At 38.1% G+C, this 16,340-nt stretch overlaps 1 protein-coding gene across 2 annotated transcripts in view; it reads right to left on the minus strand.

Moving 5' to 3' along the window:
* Positions 1 to 16,340, minus strand: part of Ophn1 (oligophrenin 1) — a 326,237-nt gene that overhangs the window by 20,082 nt on the left and 289,815 nt on the right. For both annotated transcript variants that reach the window (XM_040744230.1, XM_040744229.1), the window contains 2 exons: positions 13,580 to 13,727; positions 2,951 to 3,274 (listed from right to left, as the gene is read on the minus strand). In XM_040744230.1, coding sequence (XP_040600164.1) covers positions 2,951 to 3,274; positions 13,580 to 13,727 — 472 coding nt within the window. The remainder of the gene's footprint in view (positions 1 to 2,950; positions 3,275 to 13,579; positions 13,728 to 16,340) is intronic.

The following is a 16,340-nucleotide window of genomic DNA, read 5'->3' on the forward strand; positions in this document are numbered from 1 at the left end:
TAAAAGTTACTGTGTGTGCTAAGCTGATGGGCTCTGGCTTGACAACAGGCAGGGCAAAGTTTACCATGGGGGTAGATGTGCAGTTGCCCAACTTTCTGCTTGGTTAATGTGATGATCTATATATGACTTCTAAACTGAAGCAGATGTCTCCATAGATGTCTGGCCTTTTCTGGCTACCTCCCATATAAGAGGCAAATTGTAGGGAGGGAAGACAGGACAGAGGGATAAAATGAGTAACATTATTTCATTTCCTGATTATGAGCCAGGTATTTTGTTTGTTGTCCCTTTTAACCCTAAAAATTATTTGTAAGTATTCTTTTTCCCATTTTAGAGATATAAAACCCAAGGTACAGACACGGAAAATAACATGAGCATACAAATGCATTAGAGGACTAAACCAGAGAATGAGAAAGTGTCAGTTGCTCTGTGGAAATCTTGCTGGCATGCACACAAAACAGCATTTACTAAACTGCTCAAAGACAATTCTGTCAGCATGTCCTAAGCCCTGCCGCAGACAGCAGAATTTCTTTCCTCTGCTTTATCTGGACAGGCTTGCTTTTCCTCTAACTTCCCTCTGCCTGAATGTATACTCTAAGATATCTCTTCCCTCTCCCCTCTCCCCTCTCTAGAAATCAATCTGTGATACTATTCAGCAAGTGTGAAAGGCTTCATGCACACTTCACACACCAACTCCATTGCCGGCATTTCTCTACTGTACTGCTTCCCAGTTCCTCACTCCACACCACATTTTTTACCCATGTTTTAGCACTATGCTAGTAAACAGTAACAGATTCCCTTTAAAAGTATCTCTGGCCAGGTGCAGTGGTGCATGCCTACAAGTCCAGAATTCAGGAGGTTCAGGAGGCTGAGACGGGAGAATATAATGAGCAAGGCCTTGATGGGCTACATGTTGAGATCCACTATTCATAGAGACAGAAAAGCAATCCTAAATTGTGTAGGAAATATGAAAGAACAGAGTCAAAACAATTCTAAGCAGAGACATCACATTACCTGACTTCAAATTACACTATAGAGATACTGTATACAACTGCTATTGGCACAAAACAGACATATAGGCCAAGAGAACACAACAGAAGGCCAGCGATAAATCCACAGGCTATGGAAACCTAAGTTTTGATGAAAGCGTCAGAATCATGTGCTGGAGGAAAGACAGCCCTTTCAACAAACAATGCCAGTAAAACTCAATAACTAGTGCAAAATAAGGAAATTAGATTTCATATCACTCAGCTTGCGCAAAAAATCATTCAAAAATCAATCAAAGACCTAGATTTTAAACTGGAAACACTGAAACAAAGGGTAAAAACTTAAGGATGTAGCTACAGACAACAAATCCCTGAACAGGAAATAGTGAAAGAATTGACAAGTAGATCACATGAGTTTAAGAGCTTCTGTATACAAACAACAACAACGACAATGAAAAGTCTAGAGAATGGGGGAAAGTCTTTATCAGCTAGACAACATACAAGGAGTTAATATAATATATATTAATAATGTAATATATATTAATTAAATTATAATAAATAGTTTTAGAACTTTAAAAGAAACAATTATCAAGTAGAATATGGGCCAACAATCTGAAAAGACACTGTGGTCCTTGGAATAAGAATGACCCGTATGGGCTCATTTTTTTGAATGTTAATCACTAGGGTATGGAACTATTGGAAAGGATTTAAAAGATTAGGAGGTGTGACCTTGTTGGAAGATACACGTGTCACTGTGGCTGGACTTTGATGTTTAAATAGCTCGTCAGGCCCAGTCTCCCTCTCTGCTTATGGATCAGGATGTAGAACTCTCAGCTACTCTGCCAGTGCCATGTCTGCTTGCATGCTGCCTTGCCGATAACGAACTAAACCTCTGAACCTGTAAGGAAGCCCCCAATTAAACACTTTCTTTGTAAGAGGTGTCTTGGTGATGGTGTCTCTTTTTTAGCAACTGAACAGTGACTAAGACAGGATACTTCTTAAAGGAAGAATTACAAATGGTGAGTAAAAATATTTTAAAATGTTCAGCATCTCTATCCATCAAAGAATTGCAAATTAAAACAATGTTGAGATCCCACCTCACTCAGTGAGAACAAGTGGCATCAAGAAAGCAACATGGGGAAAGAGGACCACTTACATACTACTGGTAGGAGTGTAAGCTGATGAAGTCACTATGGAAAGTAGTGTGGAGGCCTCTATAAACCCAAAAACAGAACTTCCTTTTTACCCAGCTATACCACTCTAGAGCATAATCTCAAATCACTCTCTATCCTGCCACATTATTTGTTGTACATCCATGTACACTACATCTCTATTCATAACAGCTAGGCCCAGATGTTCATCAATACATAAATAGGTAATGAAAATGTGGTACCTATCACAAAGGAATTTTAGTTGTCCGTGAAGAAAAATGAAATTCGCCAGGAAAATGGATGAAAATAAAAACAAATTATTTTAAGCCAGTTAACACAGGCACAGAAAGACAGCTTTAGTGTATTATCTCTCATATGCATATCTTAGTTCCAACTGTAAAATATACCTACACAAGTGGTAGTAAATATGAGAAAAGGACAGGAAACTAGAAAGAGACCCATGTGACTGGGAAGCAAAAGAGGCTCTAAGGGAGCAGGTAGGGAAGACAATAGAACAAAGTGGAAGGGAGAATGCTGACAGTAAAAATACACAGCACAGAAAGGGGAATCAAGGAATGGGGGATGAGAATCAACTAAAGTGAAAGTATATTAAAATCTCATAGTGAACCCTATTAATTACTTCGTAAGCTAATTTAAAAAATTATAATTAAAAAAGCAAGGAATGGGAGGAAGTGTCACAGGAGGGAGAGAAGGAGGGCGAGAGCAAGGAAGGAATATACATCTGGCCCTAGAGAGTTTCCAAGGTGAAAGGAGCTTGGTTCAGTTCTGCCTCTCATAAGATTCCTAAACATTTACCTTCCTTGTGGTGAGCCACTGGTCGGGGAGCTGGTCTCTTTATATGGAAAGAGGGGGTCTTTGTGGGACCAGAGCCTGGCACAGGTCCATTGGTTGCCTTTGGAGTAGCCTTGGTCCCTCCATCCTGCATCCTAAATACCAACTTCCCCACATCCACCTCTGAGCAGGGCTCTGATTGGCAGTCAGAAACAGGTCTGTTCGGAGACTTTCTTCCAGGGTCAGTTTCCCCACTTTTCTGAATGGGTAGTTTGAGGTGCTGCGGTAGCTTGGGGGGATCCAGGTTGCTAGTGATTGTACCATTAGGAGTTTGACGCTGGGTTTCATCTGAAAAAAAGTTGGTACAAAGAAGAAAGTTAAATGATTCAAAATCATTTTGTTTTGATGCACATATAAATACTTAACTTTGAAAATCTGGACACATTTTCAAAATTGTTACTACTATAGTACAGACTGACTACAACCCACAAGAACAGTCTCCACCCCACCCAATTTGTATGGAGTCACAGGTCTCATTCAAATGAGGTTCAATTTAAGATTTTCAGCTGACTTTTACCAACACAACTGAATAAACTCTAGTATGCCAAGCTGCTTTATTCAAGGGGATGCAATTCAAAAAGGACAGAGTGCCCAATCAATTGCATAATTTACTCTTTCCAAATAAATGCATCAACTAATTCTCAAGTAGTTCTTTCAAAAGCAATTTTTAAGGTTCCTCAAATTTCAAGTTAACAAGCCTAACAGAATTTAATTTCTTTCTCCATCCATATAAAGATATCCTCAAATACCCAATTTACATTCTTTCTTTGGCCTTTGTGATCCATAATTTCCTATGCCCATTAGAATAAGCTTTTAAGTGATTTTGAATATGGTTAAAGCTTCAAAGAACACAATAACAGCCAGAAAATCTTTTTCTAGAAAAATAAGCCCACACACGTATTTAAAATTTTGAAAATTAACTTTAAGTTATTCACTGCTTCCAGATACAATCCACAAATGCCCAGATTAATAATGTCTACTATTGAAGTTATCACCTTCATTAATACCAAGAAATTTAAGAGTGTGCAAGGTTGTAGGTTTCATTCTCAGTAACACACAAAAAATAACATCAGACATGTAAATAAAGCTGTATTAGAGCTCGGTAGTTAAGCATACTGTCTCTGTTCAGCAAAAGGAGACATTGGAGAGGTGGATTCACCAATGATAACACAGGGACCTTATTGGAACTGTTTTTTTTTGTAATAAGATAATGGGAACATTCAAACATTAACCAGACAAGAAATCTTAAGTAATTACTGTTTTAGTTTATTTTCATTTATCTATAACTATTGTAATGATCATTTAGAGTTAATTATTGAGCTCTGGCTGAGAAGTGGGTGGAGGGTACAGATGAATCAAAATTGTTCAGACAAACAATAGCTTGAAGGAGTAAAAAAAATCATGCTTAATAAGAAAATATTCCATGATAAAGACTGAGTATATGAATGTAAAAATAATTAATGGAATAGGAGGCGATGTATTTGAAAGAGAGGCTATGAAAGAAAGAAAATGGAAAATGATGTAAATATATTATAACTTCAAAAATGAAAGATAACTTTAAAACAAAACATCCTTTAAAAGCAAATAATAAGCTCAGTTTGTCTTGAGCATTTATTATAAAATATGCGAGAAGCTAGATATCAATTTAATTGATTTATGATAGTTTGGTGGTATGTCATTAAGGCCCAAATGTCACACTTAAGAATATGAACATTACCTCTGCTAGGCAGAAAGGAAGCATTGTCAAATATATATTTCCAGATCATCTACTTGGGTTCAGTATGAAAAGCAGATTAGAGTAGACAAACTAGAGGTTTGGGGACATGACCTAAACAGAAACAGCACCAGTAAAGAAACACAATCTTTTTGCTAAAGAGGTAGAACAGACAGATATAAGGTGTAGTTAGTTGCACACTCCTGTAATCCTAGTACTTGGGAAGCTGATGCAGGATTGCAAGTTCACTTATAGCCTTGGCCACAGAGTAAGACCCTGTATCAAACAAATAAAACAAATCTAGAATGGCCAAAGATTTGATATAGGATATAAATGAGTCTGTTCTATGATGATTGGGGAAGGATTTACTAAAATATTATTTACAAACAGACAATAAATTTGGAAATCAAATAATGAGATGATATTTATCAAGGAAAGTGAGGAGTAGGACTGGTTTCTACTTAGAATGGTATTTCAGCACATTTTAAGAAGTACAGTGTTACATTTAGTAGGCACATGGGATTTGGGATAAAATGGAAGGGTGTAAAATTGCTGCTTTCTAATTTGGTAGTAGTTTTAACTGGACAAATTACTTACCTTCTATGAGCTATAAGAATGTAAAGAATTAATGTGCACACTGTAATCTCACCATAGAGCAGGGCAAAATGAATCCCAGATAGGGGAAGTGGCTAGTTCGAGTTACTTAACAGGCTAGTGATCAAAATGAAATTAGACCTTAGATCTACTGACACCCAGTTCATTCATTTAATACACTCATTAATTGGGTACTTACTATGTAGCAAGTGCTATGCTAGTGTAGGGTATAAGGTACGAAAAAATGTTTCTGATGACATAAGAGTATTGGGGGAGCATTATAAATAAAGTTAGTTGATGAACCACCTGAGGCCTGAGGATTGCACCCTGTGGATCCCATCCCGGCGAAATCCGACCCTCCCAGAGACTTCCAGCATCCTAGTCCCTTTCTCCACCCACAGGACTAGGAAAGCCTAGGCCTGTCTCAGGCCTGCCTTCCAGTTCCCTGTTTGGAACCAGTTGGGGACTGGGGACTGCATACTACAGATCCCATCCCAACAGGGTCCAGCCCACCATCAGATTGCTAGGCCCCAGGAATAGGACCACCGACATCCACATGAAGAGGAGAGTCACCAGAGTAATGGAGCTGCTTGCACCCACCAGATGGAAACCTTGGTCCCATACTCACCAGGAGAGGAAGAGACTCCTTCGGTGCCCATTGGAAGGGATGGGAAGGAGACAATATAAAAAAACACTCAGCAACAGAAAAGCCAATATGATACTGAGAGAATATAGAGACTCTACACCAGCAAGACATGAACATCCCAATGAAGATGAAACAGAAGAGAATGACCTTAAAAACAACTTCAAGAAAATGACAGAGGCCCTCAAAGAGGATATGAGAAAATCCCTTAAAGAAATGGAAGAAAAAACGAATCAAAAAATTGGAGAAATGGAGGAAAAGACAAAGCAAAAATTGGAAGAAACAATACATATAGTGCAACGGTTAAAAGCTGAAATAGAGACAATAAAAAACACAGTCTGAGTGGATGCTGGAAATAGAAAAGCTGGGTAAATAGTCAGGTGCTACAATGCAAGCATAACCAACAGAATACAAGAAATGAAAAATGGAAGAGAGTATCTAAGTTGTTGAAGATACACTAGGAGAAAAAGATTCATTGACCAAAGAAAACCTTCAGTCCATCAAATCCCTAACACAAAATATCCAGAAAATATAGGACACTGTGAAAAGGCTCAACCTTGGAATAATAGGTATAGAAGTAGGTGAAGAAACCCACTTTAAAGGGGCAGAAAACATATTCAACAAAATCATAGAAGAAAACTATCCTAACATGAAGAAAGACATGCCGATGAAAGTACAAGAAGCTAACAGAACACCAAATAGGGTGGACCACAAAAAAGTCCCCTCACCACATAATAATCAAAACCCCAAACACACAGAGTAAAGAAATAATATTAAGAGCAGCTAAGGAAAAAGGTCAAATAGCATATAAAGGCAAACCTATCAGAATCACACCTGACTTCTCCATGGAAACTGTGAATGCCAGAAGGTATTGGATAGATATTCTACCAACACTAAGAGACCACTGATGCCAGTCCAGACTTCTATACTGAGGAAAGCTTTCAATCACTATAAATGGAGAAATCAAGATATTCCATGACAAAACGAGATATAAACAATGCATATCCACTAACCCAGCCCTACAGAAAGTTCTGGAAGGAAAACTCCAAAACGAGGAAGTTGACTATACCCACAAAAATGTAGGCAATAGATAATACCACATTATCAAGAGTCAAAACAAAAAAGGGGTGAAAATCCACACACAGTTCCATTACCACTAAAAAATCCAAAACAAAGAAGAATGAACAATAAATGGTCATTAATATCCCACAATAGAAATGGTCTTAACTTGCCCATAAAAAGACATAGGCTAACAGAATGTATTCCAAGTCAGAATCTATCCTTCTGCTGCATACAAGAAGCACACCTCTGCTTCAAAGACAGATGTTACCTCAGAGTTAAGGGTTGGGAAAAGATTTTCCAATAAAATGGACCCAAGAAACAAGTGGGTGTAGCAATACTAATATCTAACAAATCAGACTTTAAACTAAAGATAACAAAACATATATAGGAGGTCATTTCATATTCACCACAGGATAAATTGACAAAGATGAAGTCTCAATTCTGAACATCTATGTCTCAAATACAAAGGCATCCACATTCGTAAAAGAAACATTACTAACTCAGACCACACATAAAATCTCAATCACTTTCAGTGGGAGACTTCAATACCCCACTCTCTCCACTAGACAGGACCATGAGACAGAAATATAACAATGAACCAAAGGAACTAATAGAAGTTATGATCCAATTGGATTTAAAAGACATCTATAAAACATTCCATCCAAACACAAAAGAATATACCTTCTTCTTAGCACCACATGGAACCTTCTTAAAATTCAGTCACATACTTAGCAAACCTCAGCAGGTACAAAAAATTGGAATAACTGCATGAATCTTATCAGACCACCATGTTTAAAAGTTAGAATTCAACAACAACACAAATTGCAGAAAACTTACAAACTCATGGAAATTGAATAATGCACAATTGCACCATTCCTGGGTCAAGGAAGAAATAAAAAAGAAATTAAAGACTTCCTAGAATTCAATGAAAGTTAAGACACAACATACGCAAATTTATGGGACACTTTGAATAAAGTGTTAAGATGAAAGTTCATAGTACTAAGTGTCCACATTAAGAAACTGCAGAATAGTCACACTAGAGAATTAACAGCACAACTGAAAGCTCTAGAGTAAAAAGAAGCAAACTCACATCAGAGGTGAGGACACCAGGAAATAATCAAATTGAGGGCTGAAATCAATAAAGTAGAAACTAGGAAAACAATACAAAGAATCAACATAACAAAGAGTTGGTTCTTCGAGAAAATCAACAAGATAGACAAAACTTTATCCAAACTTACCAAATGGCAGAGTGTGAACTCGCAAATTAACAAAATCAGAAATGAAAAGGGGGACATAACAAAGGACATTGAGGAAGTACAGTGAATCATCAGGCCATACCTGTACTCCTCAAAATTCGAAAGTCTAAAGGAAATGGACAATTTTCTGGATAGATATCACTTACCAAAATTAAATCAAGAACAGATCAACAATTTAAACAGACATAATGAAATAGAAGCAGTCATCAAAAGTCTCCCAACCAAAAAAAGCCCAGGGCCAGATGGCCTCAGTTCAGAATTCTATCAGAAATTCAAAGAGCAGCTAGTACCAATTTTCCTCAAAGTATTCCACACAACAGAAGCAGAAGGGTCATTGCCAAACTCTTTTTATGAGGCTTCAATAACCTTGATACCCAAGTCACACAAATAAACAACTAAGAAAGAAAACTTCAGACCAAAATCCCGTATGGACATTGATGCAAAAATACTCAATAAAACACTGGCAAACTGAATCCAAGAACACATCCGAAAAATCATCCACCATCATCAAACAGGCTTCATACCAGGCATGTAGGGATGGTTCAACATACGAAAATCCATCAATGTAATTCACCATATAAACAAGCTGAGAAAAAAATCACATGATTATCTCACTAGATACTGAAAAAGCCTTTGACAAAATCTAACACCCCTTCATGAAAATGGTCTTGGAAAGATCTGGGATAACAAGAACATACCTAAACATGATAAAAGCAATATACAGCAAACCAACAGCCAACATCAAACTAAATGGACAGAAAGAAACTTAACGAGATTCCTCTAAAATCAGGAACAATAAAAGGCTGTTCACTCTCTCCATATCTCTTTAATATTGTACTTGAAATTCTTGCTAGAACAATAAGACAACAAAAGGAGATCAAGGGGATACAAATTGGAAAAGAAGAAGTCAAACTTTCACTGTTTGCAGATGATATGATAGCTTATATAAGTGAACTGAAAAACTCTACCAGGGAACTCCTACAGCTGATAAAACACCTTCAGCAAAGTGGCAGGATACAAGATCATCTGAAAGAAAAATCAGTAACCCTACTATATATAGACAATAAACGGGATGAGAAAGAAATCAGAGAAACATCACTCTTTAAAATTGCCACAAACAACATAAAATACCTTGGAGTAATGCTAACCAAACAAGTGAAATACCTGTATAGCAAGAACTTTGAGTCTTTAAAGAAAGAAATTGAAGAAGATACCAGAAAATGGAAAGATCTCCCATGCTCTTGTATAGGTAGGATCAATGTAATAAAAATAGAAACCTTGCCAAAAGCAATCTACAAATTCAATGCAATCCCTATCAAAATCCCAGAACAATTTTTCACAGACCTTGAAAGAACAATACTCAACTTTATATGGAAAAACAAAAGACCCATGATAGCCAAAACAACCCAGTACAATAAATGAAAATCCGGAGGCAGCACAACTCCTGACTTCAAGCTCTATTATACAGCTATAGTCCTGAAAACAGCTTGGTATTGGCACAAAAATAGACACTAGATCAATGGAATCTAATTAAAAACCCTTATATGGATCCACACACCTACGAACACCGGATTTTTAACAAAGAAGCTAAAGTTATACAACAGCAAAAACAAAGCATCTTCAATAAATGGTGCTGGCATAACTGGATGCTGGCATGTAGAAGACTGCAGATACATTCCTATTTATCACCATACACAAAACTTAAGTCAAAATGGACCAAAGACCTCAACATAAATCCAGCCACACTGAACCTCTTAGAATAGAGTGTAGGTGGTACTCTCAAACAAACTGGTACAGGAGACTTCTTCCTGAACATAACATCAGTAGCACAGACACTGGAATGAACAATTAATAAATGGAACCTCCTGAAACTGAGAGGCTTTTTAAGGCAAAAGACACAGTCAACAAAACAAAACAGCATCCCACAGAATAGGAAAAGATATTCCACCAGCACCACATACGATAGAGGGCTGATTTCCAAACTGTACAAAGAACTCAAGAAGCTAGTCACCAAAGCACCAAATAATCCAATTAAAAATTGGGGTACAGAACTAAATAGAGAATTCTCAATAGACTAATCTAAAATGGCTGAGAGAAACTTAAGAAAGTGCTCAACTTCCTTAACCATCAGGGAAACATAAATCAAAATAACTCTGGAGATACCATCTTACTCCTGTCAGAAGGTCTAAAATCAAATCACCAATGATAGTTTATGCTGGAGAGGATTGGAGAAATGGGAACACTTCTTCCCTGCTGGTGAAAGTGCAAATTCATACAGCCACTTTGGAAATCAGTATGGTGGTTGCTCAGGCAAATGGGACTCAGTCTACCACAAGATCCAGCAATCCCACCCACTCTTAGGCACCCAAAAGATGCACATTCATACAACAAGGACATCTGTTCAAACATATTCATAGCAGCATTATTTGTAATAGCCAGAACATGGAAGCAACCTAGATGCACCACAATTGAAGAATGGATTGAGAAACTGTGGTACATTTATACACTGGAGTAGTACTCAGCAGAAAAGAACAATGGAATCTTGAAATTCACAGGCAAATGGATGGAACTAGAAGAAACCATCCTGAGTGAGGTAACCCAGTCACAAAAAGACAAAAACGGTATGTACTCACTCATATATGGATTTTAGACATAGGACAAAAGAGTACCACCCTGCAATCCATACCACCAGAGAAGCTAGGAAACAAGGAGAGTCCTGAGAAAGACAGACATACATGGTACCCTGAGAAGTGGAAAGGAACAAGATCTCCTGAGGGAATTGGGAGAATGGAGGGAGGGGAGAGTGAGTTAGAAGAAGATAAGGGCAGGAGAGGAGGAGAGAAGAGGACAGGAGAAAGCAGGAAGATTGAGTCAGGGGAAGAATAGAGGAGAGCAAGAAAAGAGAAATCTGGCACTACCATAATAGAGGGAGCCATTATAGGTTTAAAGAGAAATCTGGCACTAGGGAAATATCCAGAGATCTACAAGGTTGACCCTAACTAATAATCTAAGCAATAGTTGACAAGTTACTTTAAATGCCCATCTTTGATAATGAGACTTATATGCCATCCTAGAGCCTTCATCCAGTAGCTGACAGAAGCAGAAGCAGACACCCACAGCTTAACACTGAGCTGAACTCTGGAATCCAGTTTCAGAGAGGAAAGAGTTATGAGCAAAGGGGTCAAGACCAGGCTGGAGAAACCGACAAAAACAGCTGACCTGAACAAGGGGAGCTCATGGACCCCAGTCTGATAGCTGGGAAGCCAGAATAGGACTGATCTAGACTCCCTGAAGGAAAATGTCAGTTTTGAGGTCTGGTTAATCTATGGGGCCTCTGGTAGTGGATCAGTATTTATCCCTAGTACATGAATGGACTTGAGAGCTCACTCCACATAGAGGGAAACTCTATCAGTCTGGACACATGGGGGAGAGTCTAGGCCCTGCTCTAAATGACATGAGAGACTTTGAAGATCCTTCATGGAAGGCCTCACCTCCCTGGGGAGCAGAAATGGGATGGGATAGGGTTCACTGTGGGGCAGGGAGGAGGGAAGGGAGAGGGAACTAGGATTGGCATGTAAAAGAAGTTTGTTTCTAATGTAAATTAAAAATGGAAAAATAGCTACCAGTGTCCAAAAAATTCAGTTGGCTGATTAAATAAAATATACTTACACTTTTACAAAAAAGAAAGGAAGTTATTTCATAAAATATCTAATTTGGGGGCAAAAAATCCCAATCATTCAGTGTTCCCATCCATTTTTCACTTTCTCTTCTTCCCCTATGGATGTGATCAAATAAGCTAGATAATCTCTTTCTATTCAAATTCCTAATACATTCATTCATTCACATTATAGACATGTACTAAACACACACACACACACACACACACACACACACACACACACACACAATGTGTAGTAGGGATTGTTCCCAGACCTGGTGATAAAAATAGATCTAACATTCTTAGGGGAAAAGTAGATACTAAATATGTCATCAAGTAGTAGCATGTGACATGAATAAAACAAAGCAGTGTAAAGGGATAGGAAGGAAGAATTGTTTAACTTGGGTGCTGAGAAAAGGTCTCTACATGGAGATGACATTTGTAAACTGGAGACCCATAAGGAATACCAAGGCTCATGAAACTAGAGGAGAAAGAGGGAAGGGGACAGAAAATCCACAAAGAAAGTTCAGATAGATAAGCAGGGGTCACTGAAAACAGCATAAAACAAATTTTATTCGAAACATGAAGAGAGGTCACTGAAAGTTTGGAGCAGAGGGAATGAGGTCATGTGCTCTGCATTTTTGAAAGGATGGACAATTTACTGGCTGCTTTGGAGAATGTATTAGAGGCAGTCAAGCAAGCCAGCACAGACAGCTGGGAAGGGATGGTACAGCCTCAGTGTGTGTGGTCCAAGGGGATACTAAGGATTTAGCATTTGATGTGCATCCACAGCCAAAATCAATTGCTGATGGATCTAATATAAAAAAGGAAAAGAGCCACCAGGAAAAGACCAATGTTCTTGACCTTAGTGTTCAGGTGACTGGAGCTGAAAGTTGTTTAGAAGGGAGGGATCACCAAAGAAGTAGGGTCAGAAGCAACAGATAACCAAGAACTGTGCTTTAGGCTGAGGAAGGGGTGTGTAGCTTAGTGACAGAATGATCACTTGTCATTGTATAAAGTCCTAGATTCTAGGCACCATCATAAAAATAAAACACAAATCATGTTCTAGTCATCTTGAATTTTAGACGTCAATGAGTCTGTGTGGAGTACAGTTTAACAGAGATTTTGAGATAACAATAAAAGGTAGAATGAAGCCTATATTCCAAAACAATCTGGGAGTCATCTGCAGCATTTAAATGATATTTACACACAAAAGCTTAGAGTGATGGTATACAATAGCACTGTCATATGTTGCTCACCCACTCATAAGAACAGTGGAGTACATAGTTCGGTCATGAGGAGGCTATAGGTAACCTTGATATAAGTATTCTGAGTGGAGTGGCAGGGACCTATGGCCCATTTAGGATAGGTGCAATCTCTTCACAAATAATCGTTCCATTGGATGATTTTATTTTTTCACACATCCATATTTTTCTCTATCCTATAAGCTCCATGAGGGTAGGGGTTTGTTGCTGAAATTCATTTGGCCTCTATCAAATTACTTGGAACATGGCAGTTATTCAGTCCACGATAGTCGTATTTAAATTACATTCGGAGAACATTAGCAAGAACCTTATTCACATATTTCAGTGTACTAGAGTAACACCTAAGAATAAGTTCAATATTCTCTTTGTATGTAATTGTCATGGAAAAGCTAACCACCGACCTTCACTTTCATCCAGGGAAGAAGTGTAGAACACTGTCTTTTCTCTCAGCAAACGCTTTGAGATTGTGATTGGTTTGTGCCTTCTTGCTGTCACCCGAGGTGGAGGCACTGGAGGTACTTGGCTGTCCTCAGGTGGACCTAAATATATCTGTAGAGAAGGAAGGAAGATACCCCGGAGACAATTAGGCAAGCTACTCACTGATTTATTCCAGCACTGTAACTGGTTGATCATGTGAATATTAAAATGGTTAATGGGACTGAGAGAAATTTCCGGCTCCCTCTAACTACCAGCAAATGTTCAGATATCTCCTACAATGATGACTGCATAGAATTGCCCCCTCAGTGTGGAGGAAAAGTGCAGATAAAAAAACAGTAAAGAAACCCTAGATTTTATACTTCCTACTAGTGAGACTTCAGACAAGACCTTCGAGTCTCAGCATCCTCTCTCAACAGGAATATAAGGATAACAGCAACTGCATAACAGGGTTGTCAAGCTTTGTATGGGTGTAGTTGAGGGTAAAGGACTACTAAACACACTCATGTACATAGACATATATGTACTCAATACTTCTGAAAGGACACTTACAGATATAGATAGGTAAGTCTCAATGCTGAGGAATAAAAACAAAAAAAACTTGGTTTTCTCCATATTATTTTGTTCTCCTACATAAAATTTTATAATACTACATGTTTATTATTTAGAAAAACAGAAGAAAATCCAAAGTACCTTCGATATTATTTATAAGATGAGCTGGAAGAGTACAAGAATAGCTGTGATTGGAATTGTTAACATGGGGAATGCCCGTGTAACAGTGGGAAAATTAACAGAAACACTGCATGTACAATCAAAAGCCAACATATATTTCAAGGCGGAAAGTAAAAGAAAATAAAACAGTAAGTGGGTGAGTACTTAACAACATAATTCTAGGTTATACTTTTGTTTCTCCTATCAGAGACTTGAAATAGCTAGCTAGAACATTTGTGAGATTCTGCTCCAGTACTGTAATAATAACCAATATCCCTTACTATACCGTATACATACCAGACCCTTTGTACTGATTGTTCACTATATGCAGAGAGCTCAGTTCTTCCTCCAACTATCTGTATAGTTTGATTGCTCTGTTTTGCAGGATTCCAATCAAATACACCCTTCTCACAAAGGCTTTCCAACTCAATGTATCTAAACTTTGACATACCTCCTTCTACCCAACACTTCCTATTTCTTTCTTCCCTGAATTTTTATTTTTTATTGTCTTTAGCATTTATCACTTTTAAACATAAATACTTACACTTAAACAAACATAAATTTTCACTTAGTTTATTTCCTGTCTTCTAACTACATCTATTATTATTATTACTATTGTTGTTGTGGACTCCTCTCCATCATCTGTGTGAAAGTCTGACTAAACATTTCCACACCCAGTTTCCACTTACCATGTACAGACCACACATGTTCTATTACCTTCCCTACTCCTCTCCCTTGAAATCTCCATTATCTCCTCTCACAAGTCCCTTTCCATTTTCCTGGCATCTACACAAAGTCACTGCCACATAAATGCACATCTTTAAAAACTTGCTAGGATCTCTATATGAGAGAGAATACATAGTGTTTCTCTTTCTGAATCTGGGTTGCCTCAATATGATGTTGTCTATTTGCATCTATTCTTTTTCTTTATGGTTGAACACAATCCATTGTGTATGTATATCACATTTTCTTTGTTCATTCATCTGTTGTTGGACATCTAGGCTGGTTCCACTTCATTGTCATTGTGTAGAGGACAGCAATAAATGAGAATGTACAAGTATCTCTGTGGTAGTGGATAGAGACTTTGGGCAAATGCTCAGGAATTGTACAGCTGATTCGTATAGTAGTATATTGCTAGTTTTTGTGTTTGTTAGTTTTATGTCAACTTGACACAAGCTATACTCATCTGAGAGGAGGGAACTTCAATTGAGAAGATGCCTCCATAAATGAGGGTTCAGGCAAACCTGTGGAACATTTTCTTAAATAGTGATTGATGGAGGAGGGCCCAGTCCATTGTGGGCAGTGACATCCCTGGGCAGGTGGCCCTGTATTCTATTACAAAGCAGGTTGAGCATGACATAAGGAGCAAGCCAGCAAGCAGCCCCCTCCATGGCCTCTGCATCAGCTCCTGTTTGAGTTCCTGTCCTCATTTCTTTTGATGAAGAACTGTTATAATCCTTTCCTCCCCAAGTTGCTTTTGGTCATGGTGTTTCATTACAGCAATAGTAACCCTAACTAAGACAGTTCCCTTCTTTCCTTCCTTCCTTCCTTCCTTCCTTCCTTCCTTCCTTCCTTCCTTCCTTTTTCTTCCTCTGCTTCTCGCCTCTCTCCCTCCCTCCCTCCCTCCCTGCTTCCTTCCTTCCCTCCCTCCCTCCTTCCTCTCTAAAAACCTCCACATTGATTTCCATTATAGCTATACTAGATTTTAAGCTTTATGAAAGCAAGTCTACTATTTTCATCACTGAGTCTCTGAGATCCATAAGAGTGCCTTGACCTGGTGACTCAAAAATTCAAGTACATTTCTAAATAAGTCACAAAAGGCCAAATGCCCTTCTAGAAAACGCCATTTCAACTACTTCTTTCTAAGATATGGCAATAGGCTCTTATTTTCTTTCAGTCTGGCACAAGAAAAAAAAGGACAAAATCAAAGAGAAGAAACACATGCACTAATGGTTTATGAGACATTGAGAAAGTAGCAATGACAGTTAGTGGTTTCTCAGAAATGACAAAAACAAA

The sequence above is a fragment of the Mesocricetus auratus genome, unplaced genomic scaffold, assembly GCF_017639785.1.
Source record: "Mesocricetus auratus isolate SY011 unplaced genomic scaffold, BCM_Maur_2.0 Super-Scaffold_100003, whole genome shotgun sequence".
Lineage (NCBI taxonomy): Eukaryota > Metazoa > Chordata > Mammalia > Rodentia > Cricetidae > Mesocricetus > Mesocricetus auratus.